We start from the raw sequence: 17,997 nt of genomic DNA, 5'->3' as shown, positions 1-17,997 counted from the left end.
ATTAACTTTCTTACAATAAATAAAATTAAAATCCAAATATATATATATATATGTAAATATTAAAAACGAATAATGTAAAAGAACCCCCGTAATACGGGGGATAAAATCTAGTAATATATATAAACGAAACCATTAAAAACTCTCTGGTTGCACCCTACATTCTCTTAAGCTACCAGATTGCTTTATTTGTAAATGGAGGCTTCTCATGCATTTGACCCGAATTCACGGGTATGGGCCTCACCAAACCTAGATAGCTCTTAAACGGGTTATAACATCTCATTAAATTGAAATTTAATATTACCAAATATTTGATGTGAAAATTAGGGATGTACTAAAAATTAATATTTGATTTTTTTTTAAAATATATTATTTATAATTAAGAAACAATTTTATAGTAAAAAAAAGCGGGTCTTGGGTCACAAAATCCAGTTAACCGGGTTATAACATATCATTTATTTGTGAAACTCTTTCATCATTAAACCCTATTGGGGTGTTTGGGATTCCTTATTTTTTCCTTCTTGTAACTTATTAACTTTTATAAGTTAAAAAGGTGTTAGATAATATGACTTTTTTAAGTTTTTGAAGAATGAAAAAGGAGGTTTTGATAAGTTTGGAGGGAGTAACTTATCAAAAACAACTTATATAAGTCAAAAGGATGTGCAAATAAGGAATCCAAAACATGGCCTAACTATGTTATTAATTTTCTTAAAATAAAAAAATTTAAAATTCAAAAAGTATAAAACAACCCTCGTGATACGCGGGATAAAACCTAGTATATATATGAAGTTTTATATATTTTCCACCCATGTATAACATGCGATCTAACCTGGTATATAATATTAAAAACAAAAAATATAAACAACCCGAGTAATATATGAGATAAAAACTAGTATATAATATATAATTGCTTCACCCCAGTGATGGAAAGTTAAAATCTACGGGGAAAGTTTTCCATTCCACTTATAATTCTTTAGAATGAAATCAAACACAATCTTATAGATAATTACTGTTTTCCGATTCATATTATAATTCCTTCCACATTAACCCAACAACTGGGTGCTAATAAAATAAAGATCCCTAACTAATTAATCCCCAAAGTTTTAGGTTTTCTTTTTTTCCTAATTCGAATCAATTTCGCCAATCTTCCTTAAACCCTAACTTCCTTTCGATTTCATTCAATTCTAATTCCATTACGATCGGAGATGCCGAATAACACCCACGACGATGATGACTACATCAACGAAAGTTACATCACACTTAACGAAAACAACGACGATATTCATACCCACGTCAACCCTTTGACTTACGTCATACTTAACGAAACCGATCTCATTCAGCGTCAGAAAGCAGACGTCACTAACGTTGCCACTGTTCTATCCATACCTAAGCATACCGCATGCACGCTCTTGCTTCATTATAAATGGAGCATTCAAAGGCTTCACGATGATTGGTTTGATGACGAAGCCAAATTCCGCCGGCGTGTCGGTTTGTTACACGTTGATTCAACCCTAACAGACGTGAAAACAGTTATTTGTGGAATCTGTTTTGAATCGGTTAGAACCGTTGATACTGCGACATGTGGGTGTGATCACTTATTTTGTAGGACGTGTTGGAAGGCTTATATATGCATGGCTATCACTGATGGTCCGGGTTGTTTGACTCTAAGGTGTCCGGGACTGCTTTGCGATGCGGCTGTGGGCCCGGATATGGTTAATAAGTTAGTTACAGGAAAGGAAGGGAAAAGGTATAGGGACTTTGTGGTTAGAAGTTATGTTGAGGGTAGCTATAATATCAAATGGTGCCCGGGCCCCGGGTGCGGTTGTGCTGTTTTGTTTGATGATGATTTTGAGACTGGTGGTGGTTATGATGTTACTTGTGTTTGTAAACATGCTTTCTGTTGGAAATGCTTGGGGGAGGTGCACCATCCGGTAACGTGTGAAACCGCGGCTGAATGGATGGTTAAAACCACGTCTGAAGCCGAGAACATGAACAGGATCATGGCTTACACGAAGTCCTGTCCGAAATGCAACCAAGCGATTGAAAAGATCGAAGGTTGTAGGCAAATCATTTGTAGACGGCCTTGTGGATATGAGTTTTGTTGGTTATGTCTTGGCCCGTATAGTGGGCATGATCGCAGAGCGTGTGATCGGTATAGTTATCAAAAGCGTTTTTCTGAAACGGAACGAAAAGAAGTGGAGGCTAAGAAGGCGATCGAGAGGTACACGTATTATTATGAACGGTGGGATGCGAATGAAAAGTCAAGGAAACAAGCCCTTTTCAATTTAAGTATGATTGAAACTTGGGCATATACAGAATTAAGGGTTGTTAAAGATGCTTGGAAGCAGATAGTTGAGTGTAGGCGCGTGTTGAACTGGACACATGTGTATTGGTATTATATACCGAACAGAGAGCATGCAAAAATGGCGTTTCTTGAGTATGTGCAGGGTAAAGCGGAAGAGGCGTTAGAAAGGCTTCATAGTTCTGCAGAGATGGGGTTGCAAACTTATATTAAAAATGAACAAGCAAATAAAGAAGAGTTTAATAGGTTTAGGGTTAAGTTAGCTTGTTTGACTAGTGTGACTCGGTCTTATTTTGAGAATTTGGTTAGGTCATTTGAGAATGGTCTTGCAGAGGTTGATTCTAGCAATAGTATAAGCAGGCCGGGTCAGGGTGCAGCGGGTGGGTCTAGTGGGAAGGATAGTGTGCGGAAGAGGTCGGGACAGGGTGGGGAAGCGTCGAACTGGGAGTCTGATTCGGCAAAGAGGACGAGGCATGCAACTGATGAGGCGCAACGTTGAGCTGCTGGTGAGTCATTGGGCCGTGGTTAACATAAATGAAGGTGGTTTGGCTTGGTTTGGTTCCATTTTGGCAATGTGTGATGAACATGGTTCTGTTTCTAAAACTGCATGAGACTTTAATTCCACTTTTTTAGTTTTAACTAGTTTTATGGTCGTCCCAGTCCGGATTTTCCAAATAATAAAATTAAATTTAACCAGTGACATGTTAGACCCGTTACCTTTCCCAGTCGGGTCAAACGCGTTGAATAAAGTTAAAGGCCGCTCATGAACCATATTTATAAGATCTTATCTTTATCAAATCAGAGTTTTAAATTTGACCTGCTTACTAATAACGGGTTGATTGAATCTTTTTAGTTGATTGGATCGAACAGGTTGGAAGTTGTAGAAAGAGTATTATTAATGCCTGCTCGAGTCACTTGATTAAAACATTGTACAACATTAAAATCTTAAAGCTAAAATGTTTTTTTATTACAAAACTTGATGATCCTTTTCTTAATTCGGCATAAACTTGTGAGTTTGTCTAAATTAGCATCAAGTACTTCTTTAACATATTTTGAGAAAGTATCTGATAGGGAAATAAAATTATCAATTGTCATCCAGGTCAAAAGTCATCAAAAAAGTATAGATAAAAAGATTAAACACTTTGGCAGAGTAACTAATGGTGACTTGTGAATAACAATATATCAGGATCTGCCAACATGGAAGTGCCTTGAATATCTTCCTGAACTGTTAATTCACTTGTCAGCTTATTGCTCTAGAAGTGCCCCAGAAGTAAACAATGCAGTAAAACCTGATCCTTTACTAGCTCCATTAGATCTCCCATGACCTGTTTATAGAGAAAATAAAGATAATATAAATTCACAGTTCATAAGCATACTTTATGTAAAAGTCAAACTTTGCAAGAAGTTACAGTACCAAAAGGTGCAAACAATTTTTTGCAAGAATTGTGGTTTTTAACAGTTGAAACAATATGTATAGTTGATCACTTGATTGATCCACTGTTGCACAGAGGTTACATGATCAATGAACCAATAGACCCGAACTCGAAATTGAGAGGAACCTGAACTCGAACGCAACCCGAATCCTAAATCGCGCTAGACACGTGAACCCAAACACAACACACCTATTCATAGGTTGACTCAAACACGACCAGTTTGTCTGGAATTTTATTTTAATTATTTTCACATACTAATACTTTAAATTTACATTTTTGAAACAAAAACTATAAATTTATATTAAACAATTGCATTTTAATTATAAAATCTTATGTCAATTTCCTTTTTAGTTTTAAATTTTGGCATAAGATACTCAACCCATTTAATTTATTGCATAAAACACATTTAAAAAAATTATAAAAAAAATTAATGGGTTAAACGGGTCAACCTGTAAACCGGCTGGGTTGACACGAACACGACCCGTTTAGCTAAACATGTTCACGGGTTCAACCCGAATCCTTTTATACTTCACACCCTTATCTAATTACATTGTAAAAGAAAAATATTATGTTGGAAATAAATAATCTCAACTTTTGTGTATTGGCCGATAATAATCTCAACTTTAAAAATCAATACTAGCGTCCCAACTTTCAACTATTTTTGTCTCAATGGTCCTTCGTTAAAAAACATTTAACGCCATTATGTTTTTTCCCAAGTTTCAAACCGATGTTCTAGGGATTTTAATCGAAAGAACGATACGATTTGACTAGTGAAAAACTTATCTCAAAACGGTGATTCAAGTGACTTGATTTTTGTTAATTGGAAATTTAATCACCCGAATTGAAAACATTGTTTCATAGCTTGGATAACAGTTTTGAGATAAGTTTTACATCGGTCGTATCGTTCTTCCAATCAAAATCCCTAAAAATCAATTGAGAAATATTAATTACGCGATGAAATAAATAAGGTTACTTTAAAAATCTTGGTTGCCGTTTTGAAGAAACAAGTTTGCAAAGTAACAGACTTTATATTTTATAATCGGCGGAAAGATAGGGTTTTGAGAAGCCCATCCAGCCCAGTCTTACACGGATGCACACTCAATTTCATTCTCACTGGACTTAAATGCCTAATGGGCCGAATGTCAAGCTACGGCCTGGGATTTGAATAATTGGTTGCACGGGATTGGCATGTGATTGGTGGTACTTAAAACATATTGGAACTTAACACTGAAGTACCAAGCAGTAATCAATCAGGAATTGGTGTTTTTTAATAAATCAATAGCATACCAACTAATAATGACAATAAAGCCCTGATGTGGTTTAAAGCCCCTTTACGCCCCATTATATATATATATACACACATATATATGTATGTATGTGTATGAAAGAGAGAAAAGTTGGAAATGGCCCCACCACAAATCACCTATGCTGCTCGGCCTAGCCAAATCACTAATTACAAATTTTTTTTTGAACAGCCACTAATTACAATTCAATGGCCCGGAATTAAGAAGAAAAAAACTATAAAACACATCTATTTAATAAATCATAACTGATCAAGGCCAGCCCAGGTCCCATTATGGGCCTGGCGGGAGTCTAGGTTACGGTTTCGGGGAGCACAAAATTCTTAAATTTTTTAATATATGTTATAACAATTCTTTTTAAACTTAACAAGTGAAATTGAGGTCATTTCCAATATGGTGTAGTCGTAGAAAACATAAGTTTCTTAATGGCGCCTACAAGAAAATGAACCTAACGCAACCCCGGTAAAATGTTGCATTAGGCCTAATGCAACCTTTTATCAAGGCGGCATTAGAAGCAGTTGCATTAGACCTAATGCAACATTTTTAAGGCCTAATGCAACCTTTTTTGAAAGTGTTACATTTAACCTTAAAATGCAACTTTTTTAATATGCGACCTTTTTAAATTCTAATGCAACTTTTTTTTACCATCAAATGCAACTTTTTTAGAAGTCAAATGCAACATTTACTATATTTTAGTTGCAAAAATGCAACGGTTTCTATACTCAAATGCAACCTTTCTATAATTAAATGCAACCTTTATTATAATTTAGTTACAAAATTGCAACTTTATTTGACATAATGCAACCATTGTTAATTTTTAATAGAAAAAAATGCAACCTTTTTTCCATTCAAGTGCAACTTTGTAATATAAATGTAATTGCTATTATTTAATATTTGCATTCACTCACACAACCAAGAGAGTAAATAAAAAACACAAATTTCATTGATATTCAAACAATGTACTTTAACATGCATCTCCAAACTCAAATTGTAATATAGTCAATACAAAGTGTCAATTACAATAATAAAGAGAAATTAAAATGGTTTACTCATCTTGATCTTCATGTGTTAGTTGTTTCATCACCTTCTGCATCATAGCTTCCAAGTTTTTTCGTTGGATGTCAATATCTTTACGCATAGCTTCGAGCTCGGATTTTTTTCTTTCATGATCCTCTTCAATCTCATTGCACATTTCCAACAACTTGTGGCTTTCAACTTCAACGTTTTCTTGAATGATTCCATTAGCCCCTCTGGAAGAAGGTATGACATGCAAGCACCATCGACCTTTTTAAGCAATGTATTTGTAACGCCTCTACCATAAAGTCGGCGATATCCATGGTTCTCCTTGTTCATTACAGCCAAAAAAGGATCTACAGCAGAGCTTCCATCATTTGTAGGCTTGTATTTCTTCATTTGTTCCTACAATATTTTCCAAAAAAAATATTGTCAAAACAGTTTTTGAATTACCAAATTCATATTTCCTGTTAAACATTATAAAATAACAAACTGCAAACATATTCACAAAAAGAAATCTAATCGTAGTATCATATGTCTAGGAATCACAAATCTAAAAACTCTTAAAGATCACAAATTACAGACAAAATTCACAAAAAAGGAATCGCCGGCTAAAATGAAATTATACAAAAAGTAGATTTCAAAACTATGAATCTAATCAAGAATCCAAGCATGTGAATTGCCAACATATATAAAGATAGATTCAACAATAAACTAAGTATCAATGTCAACATATTTCTAATCAAAGAATTCAGATTAAAGTGTAGTAGTGTACATTCAAGGTTCAAATAGCAAAACGGGTCATATTAAAAGGGGTTATACGAAAATTTGATTTAAAACGGGTTAACACTTATTACTACAAAGTTCACTACTAGGTAATTCAGTTCAAATTTAAGGATACGGATAACTTTTTTTTTTTTTTTGTGAAAGTTAAAGTGTGCATCAGCCAAGTTAAATACAGTTCAGTTTTGAAAAGTTATATAATTCTTTATTAATATGCCATAGTTTAAACATAATTGCTTCAAAATAAATAAAAATAGTATGCAATTTTGGAATTCTAAATTACTAATATGAAATATACACGGATAATATACATATTTTCAAGTTAAACGGGTTGTGTTCATAACCTGAGTATACATGTGTCGTGTTTGGGTTTGACCCGCCAACCCGTTTAATACACACATGCGTGTACGCACATGTATATTTATAGTTAGTAACTTTTTAATAATGATACAATCTTTTAAATGAAATAGTGAATGATGTTTTATAACTTTTATGCATTAACACGCACACCAGGCAATTTTTGAGCCGCCTTTTCCTGGTTTTACTCATTTGATCAGTGTCTTTTAAGCTATACTTTTTATAATTTTTCCATTTGACTCGTTAATTAAGGATAAAAGCATAACCTGAATCGATCCATTCACAAGTGAACGGGCCAACATTGCCACCTCTAGATTGGCAACCTACTTTAACTTCCATTCTAATATTAGTTATTTGAATTTAAATATTGTTACTAAACCACTATAAATGTATGTTCTTTTTGACAATTTAACTTATTTTTATAGAAAACCGAATATAAATTTACACTGAAACAGGAAATGCAAATTGTGAGCTTAGGGGGTGTTTGGTACAGAGAATGGAAATGGAGAGAAAATAGAAATGAAAATGGAATTGTAGAGAAAGAGAATTGGTATGGAGAATGAGAATCATTTCTCTTGTTTGGTACACGAGAAAATAAACAGAAAACTCTACCATACCCAACCCCACCTCCACCCAACCTGACACCACTCACCACCGCAGCCCCACCACCACCAGCACCACCACCACAGCACCACCACCACAGCCCCACCACCAGCACCACCACCAGCCCCACCACCACAGCCCCACACCACCAGCACCACCACCACAGCCCTTTCTTCAACCACAGCCCACCACCACCGGCTGCCGCCACCAAACCCCCTTCTTCAACCACAGTACACAAGAAATTAAAAAGATTCAAATTTTTGGAACATAAGATATAGAAAAAGGAGGCTCAGATCTGTCATCACTGCCTCTTTGGAGATTTGTGGTGGTGGTTGTGGTGGCGATGATGATGATGATGATGATGATAATCAGAAGCCACCTGCAACCACCGCCGATTTCCACCACCACTGTCACCCACCTGCGACCACAATCACCCGACCATCTGAAAACCCTAACCTACCACGAACCACCACTTGAAACCCTAATCTCCGTTCACCCGTACCACCTGCAACCTACAACCGGTTACCATCTCTGTGTTCACCACTGCGAACGGCGGAGACGGGGTGGTGGTTGCAGACTTGGAGACGAGGTGGCGGTTGCAGACTTGGAGACGAGGTGGCGGCCGGAGACGGGGTGGTGGCCGGAGACGAGGTGATGGCCGGAGACGAGGTGGTGACATGCTATGAGGAGGCTGCTGAGAAATGGATTTCTCTTTGTTTTAAAGAGAAATGGAATTCTCTAGTTTTAGAGAAATAGAAAGAGAAATAGAAATGAAAAGTGGAAAACAAACAAAGGAAACATTTCTAATTCCATTTCTCCCCAATCAAATCCCTCTACCAAACACCCCGTGGAAAACAAACAAAGGAAACATTTTGTTTTCCACTTTTCATTTCTATTTCTCTTTCTATTTCTCTAAAACTAGAGAATTCCATTTCTCTTTAAAACAAAGAGAAATCCATTTCTCAGCAGCCTCCTCATAGCATGTCACCACCTCGTCTCCGGCCACCACCTCGTCTCCGGCCACCACCCCGTCTCTGGCCGCCACCTCGTCTCCAAGTCTGCAACCGCCACCCCGTCTCCGCCGTTCGCAGTGGTGAACACAGAGATGGTAACCGGTTGTAGGTTGCAGGTGGTACGGGTGAACGGAGATTAGGGTTTCAAGTGGTGGTTCGTGGTAGGTTAGGGTTTTCAGATGGTCGGGTGATTGTGGTCGCAGGTGGGTAACAGTGGTGGTGGAAATCGGCGGTGGTTGCAGGTGGCTTCTGATTATCATCATCATCATCATCATCATCATCGCCACCACAACCACCACCACAAAATCTCCAAAGAGGCAGTGATGACAGATCTGAGCCTCCTTTTTCTATATCTTATGTTCCAAAATTTTGAATCTTTTTAATTTCTTGTGTACTGTGGTTGAAGAAGGGGGTTTGGTGGCGGCAGCCGGTGGTGGTGGGCTGTGGTTGAAGAAAGGGCTGGTGGTGGTGGGGCTGTGGTGGTGGGGCTGGTGGTGGTGGGGCTGCGGTGGTGAGTGGTGTCAGGTGGGGTGGAGGTGGGGTTGGGTATGGTAGAGTTCTCTGTTTATTTTCTCGTGTACCAAACAAGAGAAATGATTCTCATTCTCCATACCAATTCTCTTTCTCTACAATTCCATTTCCATTTCTATTTTCTCTCCATTTCCATTCTGTATACCAAACACCCCCTTTTGGAACGCCATATAGTTTATCCTTTGAGTCAAACCAATACTGCTACTCTCTTTTTCATAGTGCAAAGCGCCCAACCAATCGGTCAAGATCATTTGGTTCCTATTCAAGATGCTATTTGCAGGTTAATGCATATATATTATTTGGTTAAATAATCTCTGAAGATATATGCATTTTGTAACATAATATTACCGTGTTTTTATTATTAATTCTGTAGCTTACAGGGACCTGTGGTGAAAAAGAGTTTAGGCGGTTGGGTAGTTACTCCTGTTGTTGAATATTATTACCTGCTTCCATATACCGAGATTATATCAAAGTTATTCTCAAGGTTATGATTTCAAACTTGATCGGATACATATGAATTCTATTTTCTTAACAACTGAACCCATGAAAATTAAGATTTTGGATTGAAACTGAGATTTTGACCAAACCACATGGACGAAAAATTGTAATTTACTCTAATAATTATCTAGAAATGCTATGGTAGGGTAGGGTAAATGCTTGTTTGTAATCATCATCGTACCATAGCAATGCTGATAATTACCCTACCCTACCACCACCAATAATTATAATATTAATTATTGTGACTCAGACCTGGTTTGACTCAGATCCTAAAACATCCTTGTTTGTCCCTTATCTTACCTTGTTTGTCCCTTGATTTTAGTTACGTTTGATAAATGCACAGTTAACATATCGACACAGAAGAACTATAACTTTGTTTTCAGTGGATCGTATTTGCTATTGATGAGGGTGTTGCGCAGTTGCGGTGCAGCTTGTTGTCCGCTTACCTACCCCTCTATCGTAATTGGAACCTTTTGAGAAATCAATTTTAAACAACATAATTTCTAATTTCAGTTTCATCTTTCTGTATCAGGGATTTCCTAAAGATTAGATTTTTAAAAATATACAGTAATATTTAAATATTTCTCAAATTGGTTTTGGGTTTATTCAAAATTGAATATTTTTCTTGGATAAAGATTCATGTTCTTGTTCTTAGTTCTGCAATAACTTGTCAAATTTATGTTTTGGGCCTGTGTTTTGAATGCAATATACTATCTTGTCTAATTTGTTTTGTTTCTTTTAATGTTGATTACAGTTTCATCTTTCTGTTTCTTGAGAACTATGGTGTGAGGAAATTAGATTTTTGCGTTTCTTATCGCGGTTATGGCAATTTCATTCGCATGGATGTTTGGTGAAACCAAACCCAATGCTAAAGAGCTTCTCGTTGGTACGATATCCAACATTTGCTTTCGCTCTTCTAGTTCACAAAAAAAAAATTAATGTTTTTCTTTATGGTATTAAAGGTCTTGTGGTTCCAAAACTCAACTCAAGAACAATCCAACAAGCGGTGGGAGTTGTCGGCTGCATTATCATGCCACACAATGTGTTCCTGCATTCTGCCTTGGTCCAGTCACGAGAAGTTGACCCGAGAAAACCCGGCCGGGTTCGCGAAGCTCTAAGATACTACTCGATCGAATCCACTCTAGCACTTGTGGTCTCGTTTATTATCAATCTTTTTGTAACAACTGTTTTTGCAAAGGCGTTTTTTGGAACAGCGATTGCTGATACAATTGGGCTCGGGAACGCGGGGCAGTATCTTGAACAGAGATTTGGTGGCGGGTTGGTACCGATTTTGTATATTTGGGCTGTTGGGCTATTGGCAGCTGGACAGAGTAGTACGATTACTGGTACTTATGCAGGCCAGTTTATTATGGGCGGGTTTCTTGATTTGAGATTGAAGAAGTGGGCCCGGGCCTTGATTACACGAAGCTGTGCAATCGTGCCCACGTTGATTGTGGCGTTAATATTTGATAGTTTGGAGGACACATTGGATGTGTTAAACGAGTGGCTTAATGTGCTTCAATCGATTCAGATCCCGTTTGCTCTCATTCCGTTGTTGTGTTTGGTGGCTAAAGAGGATTTGATGGGTGTTTTCGTGATTGGTCGGGTTTTGAAGGTGTGATCTTTTAAGCTCCACGTAACTTTTTGGCTATAAGTCTATAACCAAGTTTTGGGTTGGCATATCTAATCTGTTTAAAAACAGGTCTTGTTCGGGTTGACCCATTTAGTTAAACAGGTTGACTCATCAGCCTGTTTAGTTAAACAGGTCGACCCGTCAGCCCGTTTAGTTAAACAGGCCGACCCGTCAACCTGTTTAGTTAAACAGGCCGACCCGTCAAAGCGCCTAGTCAAACAGGTTGACCCACTGACCTGTTTTAACCCATTTTTCTGCAACCCACCAACCCGATTAACATGTTTACAGCTAGATTACTACCCACCAGCTGTATGACACGTTTAGATAAATGGGTTAAACGGGCCATGTTCGGGTTACATGAATTAAAGTGTGCGAGGGTTAAGGTGTTTCTGTCACAAATAAAGTTACAGGTTGTGTTCAGGCTAAATATTTCAACCTACAAACCCACGACCTGTTAACCCGACATGATTAACACCTTAATCACATCCATAATATTTAATGCAACTTATGGTCCTCAATGTACTGTTTCTTATAACATTTCTTGCTACATCTTGCAGACGGTCTCATGGCTTGTGGCTGCTTTGGTGATAGCAATAAACGGGTACTTGCTACAACAGTTTTTAGCTGAAGAAGTAAGTGGGGTTGCCTTAACTTCTGTAGTAGCTGTTTTCACGATTGCATATGTTGCATTCGTAGTATATCTTATCTGGCGGGGCATCACTGTTTCAACATTTGGTTTCCATAAACTGAGAAACTAAGCAGCATAATGAGGAACTATGAAGTGATATCCTTTAGTCCTAGGAACCCAAAATCTTGAATGTTAGGAGACATAATGACCATTTGTAGATGTAATATCGGCACACCATCATTAGAATGGATTGTTGTCGGCTCGATCATGTAATATTCTGTATTTGCAAGGTTGGATGGATGGCACAATTGTATTAATCTGGATTTCGATTATGTTAAGTAAAATGTTAGTTGCAAGAAAGGGAATAAAAAGGATGGGAGGTGATTTGTACACAAATAAAATTAGTAGAGTACATGTTATGATGTTATTGTGTCCTCTATTGTGTAAAGCGTGTGTATGGTGTACAAATCACAAACTTCTGTATTTGCTTCTTTGCATTCTCGAGTTAGAAAACTTACAAGTTAGTTTTTTCTTATGAAATTTATCCTCTAATGAGTTATTCGTAGTTGAAAAGAACACAAGAAGCATAGCCAAATAGTCAAAGTTGACTTGTGTTTGCTCTGTACCCTCTTTAACACAGATTAAAATCATTCCATCCCCGTAACCATATTAACCTGATAATCTCCCTTAACATGAATTCAATCCCCGTAACCATATTAACCTGATAATCTATCCGGTTTATTTTCAGTGGAGTGCCACATCTGTCTACAAGGTTTGGTCGGTTACGTAATTTTAGCATGACTTTCTTTTTTCGCAGTTGGACTCTTTTAAGATTTCCGAATATTGTCACTTTCTTCTATTTCACCAACTCCTTAATTTTTTACCGTTAAATCGGGTGCGCATGTCCTTTTACCTATTTGAATGAAAATAATAATTGTGGGCAAGCGTCAATGATGATTTTATAACATAGATATTTTATATCTTGCCATTTTCTTCTATTTCACTAACCCCTTTAATTTTTTAAGGTTAAATCGGGTGTACATGTCCTTTATACCTATTTTAAACTAAATAACAATTGTGAGCAAACTCAATGAAGATTTTATACCATAGATAACCATTTTAATATACTTTGTTAACAGTAATTAATATAATGTCTAATACTTTCAGGTTTTGATAATTTGTTTAAATTTTCATTAAGATCGTTTACTTCTTTTTCCTTTTTATCAATAATAATTAATAAAATGTTTATTTTTCTTATAATTTTACTAAAAATATATAAACTATTTATATTGCTTAACAAATAAATAATAAAAGGGGATGTGAAATAGTTATTATATTAAGCTTAAGGTTGTTAAAAGAATTAACTTTTCAAAGGGGATGAACGGTGTTACAAGAATAGTAAAGAATAAGTAATCAAAGGGGATGTGACATAGTTATTAGACCATGAGGTATACACTAACCCCTCTTAATTTCATATAATCACCATATCACTTATATTTCTCTCTTTCACTTTATCTGGCCTGAAGGAAATAGTTTAATCCATAATAAATAACAAATCAATTAGTAATTAATACAATATTGTTTCTTTTGACCTGTGAAAAGCATAATCCATGGGTTTTTTTTAACAAACTTAACACTAGTGGGAGTGGTTTAATGCATTTAAAGTGACATGTCATCTTAACTTATGTTAGGCTTTAGAGTATACCCTATAACCTTATTACCCCCATAGCCTTACGTTGGAACGTGAAATAGTTATGTTAAGCTTAAGTTGGTTTTAACCGCTTTTCATGATTTTATCTTCTTTTTTCCTTTTTTATTAATAATAATTAATAAAATGTTTATTTTTCTTATATTTTTACTAAAAATAAATATATAAACTATTTATATTGTTTTAGCAAAATAAATAATCGTGAAATAGTTATGTTAAACAAATAACTAATCGACAGGGATATGAAACAGTTATTATGTTAGGGATGTGAAACAGTTACTATATTGAGCTTAAAGTTGATAAAAAGGATCACTAATCAAAGAGGATGGGTCGGTTCAACATTTTAAACATTCGATGGTTCAACATTTCGAGCAGTCGGTTTAATATTTCATATTTCGGTTACAACATATATTTTGAACATTTCGATGGTTCGGATGGTTCAGTTTTTCGATGGTTCGCTTAACAACCGCTTAAAAACTAAAAAGGAAAGATTTCGATGGTTCGCTTAAAAACTAAAAGAGAAAGAATGATTTATTGAGCCTTTTAATTGATAAATTTTAGAAAAGATCTCACAGCCTTTTTAATGAAATCAAATCCATCCTAATTCAGTTTATCACACTCTAGAAATGACCCAAAACACAATTTAACCTAAATTATAGATTTGGAAGACCCTTCAATCCTTCATATCCTTTGTTCTACTCTAGTAGAAAATGACCCAAAACATAATTTAACCTAAATAAAATATAGATTTCCAAGACCCTTCAATCCTCTGTCCTTTGTTCTTCTTTTGAGTCGGGAAATACAAGCACACTTTTTTTTTAATTCATTTTTTTCACACAAATTAAACCTATATAAATAAAATATAGATTTGGAACCCCTCATACCATCTGTTCTTCGTTTACCTATACCTAAGTCGAGAAACACAACAAAATCACTTTATTTTTTTCACTTTTTTCTCTACTCTGCGACTCCAGGCAAGAGAATAGGGGGTCACCCGATCTACTTATTATACTCATAAAAGAAAATAATTCTGAACACATGGCATTGTAAGGTTAATTCTCACTATCAAATTCCCGTATAAATCACTTCTCTTCTATTAATGAAAAGAAAAAAAAAATATTTGTTCTAATATAGTATTGATTATAAATTCAACATACTGTATTAATCGGTCAATCTTCATTTATTGAATTATTAATGGTATAAATTATATTGTAAACATACTTAATATAAAAATATATTAATTAATATATAATAAGTACGTGTCAGAAAAATCTTTTTTTTTTAAATTGAAATGCATATAAAAAATTTATGTACACTAACATTTAATTTTTAAGACATCTTCATATTGAAGGAAAAATATAATAATTTTGTTTATTTTTTACAAATATTCAATGTTTTAATAAGTCTTAAAAATTATAGACAATTTTTCATTATTTTATAGGTATAAGAGACATCATGAAACAAAAATCTGGTGTTGTTTTTGGTTTAAGGTATAGAATGAAAAATATTTTTGTGAAAGACTTTTAACTACGTCTACATCTTTAGATCTAAATGTCTCATTGTTTTAAGAATTAAATGCCTCATTGTTTTAAATATTACTTTCACTAGCATTGCTTCATTATTGTATATGTATGATGTAAAATTGCTTCATTCTTGATTTAAAATTCAAATGCATAATATAAAGTGATTATATTTGACCTTTTCTCTTTTTTAAATTATATTTGTAGTGATTATATTTGTTCTTTTCTCTTTTAATTAGTGGTTTAGAATAGAACAAATAGTTGGTTTAGAATAGAACAAATAGTCACATATAGTGAGATGTAAGAGAATGTAAAGAAATTTTATGTAGTGAGATGTAAGAGAATGTAAAGGAATTTTTTTTAGAATAGAAGGGTCTTGGTATACTACTTTAATTTTTATTAGTATTAGAATCCAATCCTAATAGATTTTCTATTAAAAGAAAAGACATAAATCGAAAGAGAAAGAGAAAACTAGGTCTAAGTAAATAATACCAAACCTATTTTAGGTTGTTCGACAATATTTACAATTAAATTTAGCATTAGCAAAGATATTACTTTTTAAAATTAGGGTTAGGATTGGGTTAGGTTGGAGTTTTTAACCGGCCTCATTTGTAGTGATTATTATTTGTAATAAATTTATAATTTAAATTATAACGTGTAACAAGTGTTTTTAAAAGAAAGTTTAGTAATATTATTAAAAAGCATACATCAACATAAAAACCTTTCAAGTGCGCAATCGACTACAAAAAAAAAACCAGCCCAACACACTACCAACAATCACACCGATCTTCATTTCTTTTCACGCTGGAGCTGCACACGGTACACACCACCACGGCTTCTTTTATCAGCATCATCATCCATACCTCCAACATCATTAAAAGACTGCCCACTAAACTGATCCGCTTTCCTGAATGCCTCCGCCGTCTCCTTCACCGGATCCACCTTCAAAACGGATGCCATCACATCCTCACCAGCCCTTCCACTGCCCACAATATTATTATTAACATAGTACATTAATAATAAAAAATATATAACAACAATTACTATGCAACAACAAAAACCAAATTATATCATACCCTAGGGTAGTAGCATCCAAGTTAGTACCCTTTGCCTCATACCCTTTATTTTTTAAATGAATCGTCTCCAAAGTCCTTCTCGCCTCTTCCTCCGATGTCTCCTACATTCAATTATAGTGGTTTTCAATATAAATTTTGTTAGAATATATATATATATATATATATATATATATATATATATCATTGAATTAGCAGACCAACCATGGCAGGATGATCACTCTCTTTCTTGCCACTAGATAAAAAGTCCATAGCCTTATCCTTGAGTTCACTTAATTTACCAACAGCATTATCCTTGCCTTCTTTTGACTTATCAGCTGTGTAATCCTTGGCTTCTTTGGCTCTATCAGCAGTGTAATCTTTATACTCCCCCATCTTCTCCTTAGCTTCATTCGCCTTATTAGCCGTGTAATCTTTCGCCTCCGTCGCCTTATCAACTGTGTAATCTTTTGCTTCTCTGGCTTTCCCAGCAGTTGCATCCGCAGCTTCCTTAGATTTCTCAAGAGCATAATCTTTGTACTCGCCCATTTTCCCCATTGTCGCATCCTTAGCCTCCTTAGCTTTTTGTGAGGTTTTGTTAGCTACTTCGCTTGTTTTCTGAGCGGCCGAATCTTTGGATTCAACCGCTTTTTTGGCGGCTTCATTAGCCTTTTCACTCGTATAAGGTTTCCACTCGTCCGCTTTCTTGGTTGCGGCTTCTGCGTTTTGTCTTTCACGTTCCGCGGCGTCTCTGCTGACAATAGTCACCTTGTCGGTGGCTTCGTGAGTTTTCCCGGTAACAACATCTTTAGCACCACCGAGAGTTCCCGTAACGGTTTGGAATATGCTTCCGATGAGACCGGGACGGGTCTCATCTGGTCGTGTTTGATCACTTCTTTGTTTGTTGATGTCTTGTAGCTCATTGGCTGCGGTTCGGGCAGCCGCCTCCGCCCTCAATTCCCTTCGCCTAACATCTTGATCTTGTTGTGAAGCCATTATAATGAATCGAGTGTTTGGTTTGATTTCGTAATATGCTCAATGTTATGAGAATATATATAGGGTGGTTTAGGAGAGGAGATGAAATTTCTAGATGTGGGGACAGGTGGTGTAACTGTGACGATGTATCATCATTGGACGCCACGTTGTTGTTTGAAGTGAGACACGTGTAGTGCTCTGTCCACGTGGATGGAATCGTTGGTTTATTCATATGCCGAAAAATATTTACTTGGCATATAAGTAATACGGGCTGTTGCCTGCCTTGATTTCTTATTATATTTAGGGATTACTAGTGCCGAATACAAAATAAATAGTAACTAAGGCCGTATTCGTTTCACCGAATTAAATGGAATTGAAATTGGAATTTGTACGGGATTTAAAATTAGAAAGAATTGTATTTGGAATTTAAACATTTCAATAGAAATTGGAATCTCATTCTATTCTTGATGTGTTCGTTTGACAAATGAATTGGAATTAGTTTTTTTTGGGAAAATCCCCAAAATAGCCTATCTATAAAATGAGATTTCAACTTTGTCCCCTAAACTTAATATTTTCAAATATGGTCTTCTCTAACTCATCTTTGACCATGTATTAGAAAATCTAACGCGTCTTTGATGACATGTTAGCA

General features: G+C 35.6%; 1 protein-coding gene and 2 pseudogenes across 2 annotated transcripts; 2 read left to right on the top strand and 1 right to left on the bottom strand.

The window, feature by feature from the left end:
* Positions 1-1,202: 1,202 nt before the first annotated feature.
* On the top strand, positions 1,203-2,798 carry LOC143627827 (putative E3 ubiquitin-protein ligase ARI8 pseudogene; annotated as a pseudogene).
* Positions 2,799-7,645: 4,847 nt separating this feature from the next.
* Positions 7,646-12,599, top strand: LOC143627826 (metal transporter Nramp3.2-like; annotated as a pseudogene). The gene is made up of 5 exons (XR_013152654.1): positions 7,646-7,674; positions 9,708-9,818; positions 10,587-10,718; positions 10,795-11,447; positions 12,023-12,599. The product of XR_013152654.1 is annotated as a metal transporter Nramp3.2-like (transcript).
* A 3,498-nt stretch (positions 12,600-16,097) lies between these two features.
* Positions 16,098-17,372, bottom strand: LOC143627825 (uncharacterized). The gene is made up of 3 exons (XM_077097552.1): positions 16,599-17,372; positions 16,398-16,498; positions 16,098-16,297 (listed from the first exon to the last, which is right to left on the bottom strand). Exons 1-3 carry the CDS (start codon positions 17,367-17,369, stop codon positions 16,111-16,113), a joined length of 1,059 nt encoding a protein of 352 aa, XP_076953667.1. The 5' UTR covers positions 17,370-17,372; the 3' UTR covers positions 16,098-16,110.
* Between the last annotated feature and the right edge of the window lie 625 nt (positions 17,373-17,997).

Source organism: Bidens hawaiensis, unplaced genomic scaffold (assembly GCF_021521415.1).
Source record: "Bidens hawaiensis isolate Kalapana, Puna unplaced genomic scaffold, B.hawaiensis_p1.1 tig00004743_1, whole genome shotgun sequence".
Taxonomy (NCBI): Eukaryota; Viridiplantae; Streptophyta; class Magnoliopsida; order Asterales; family Asteraceae; genus Bidens; species Bidens hawaiensis.
This window is presented reverse-complemented; position numbering and strand designations above follow the sequence as displayed.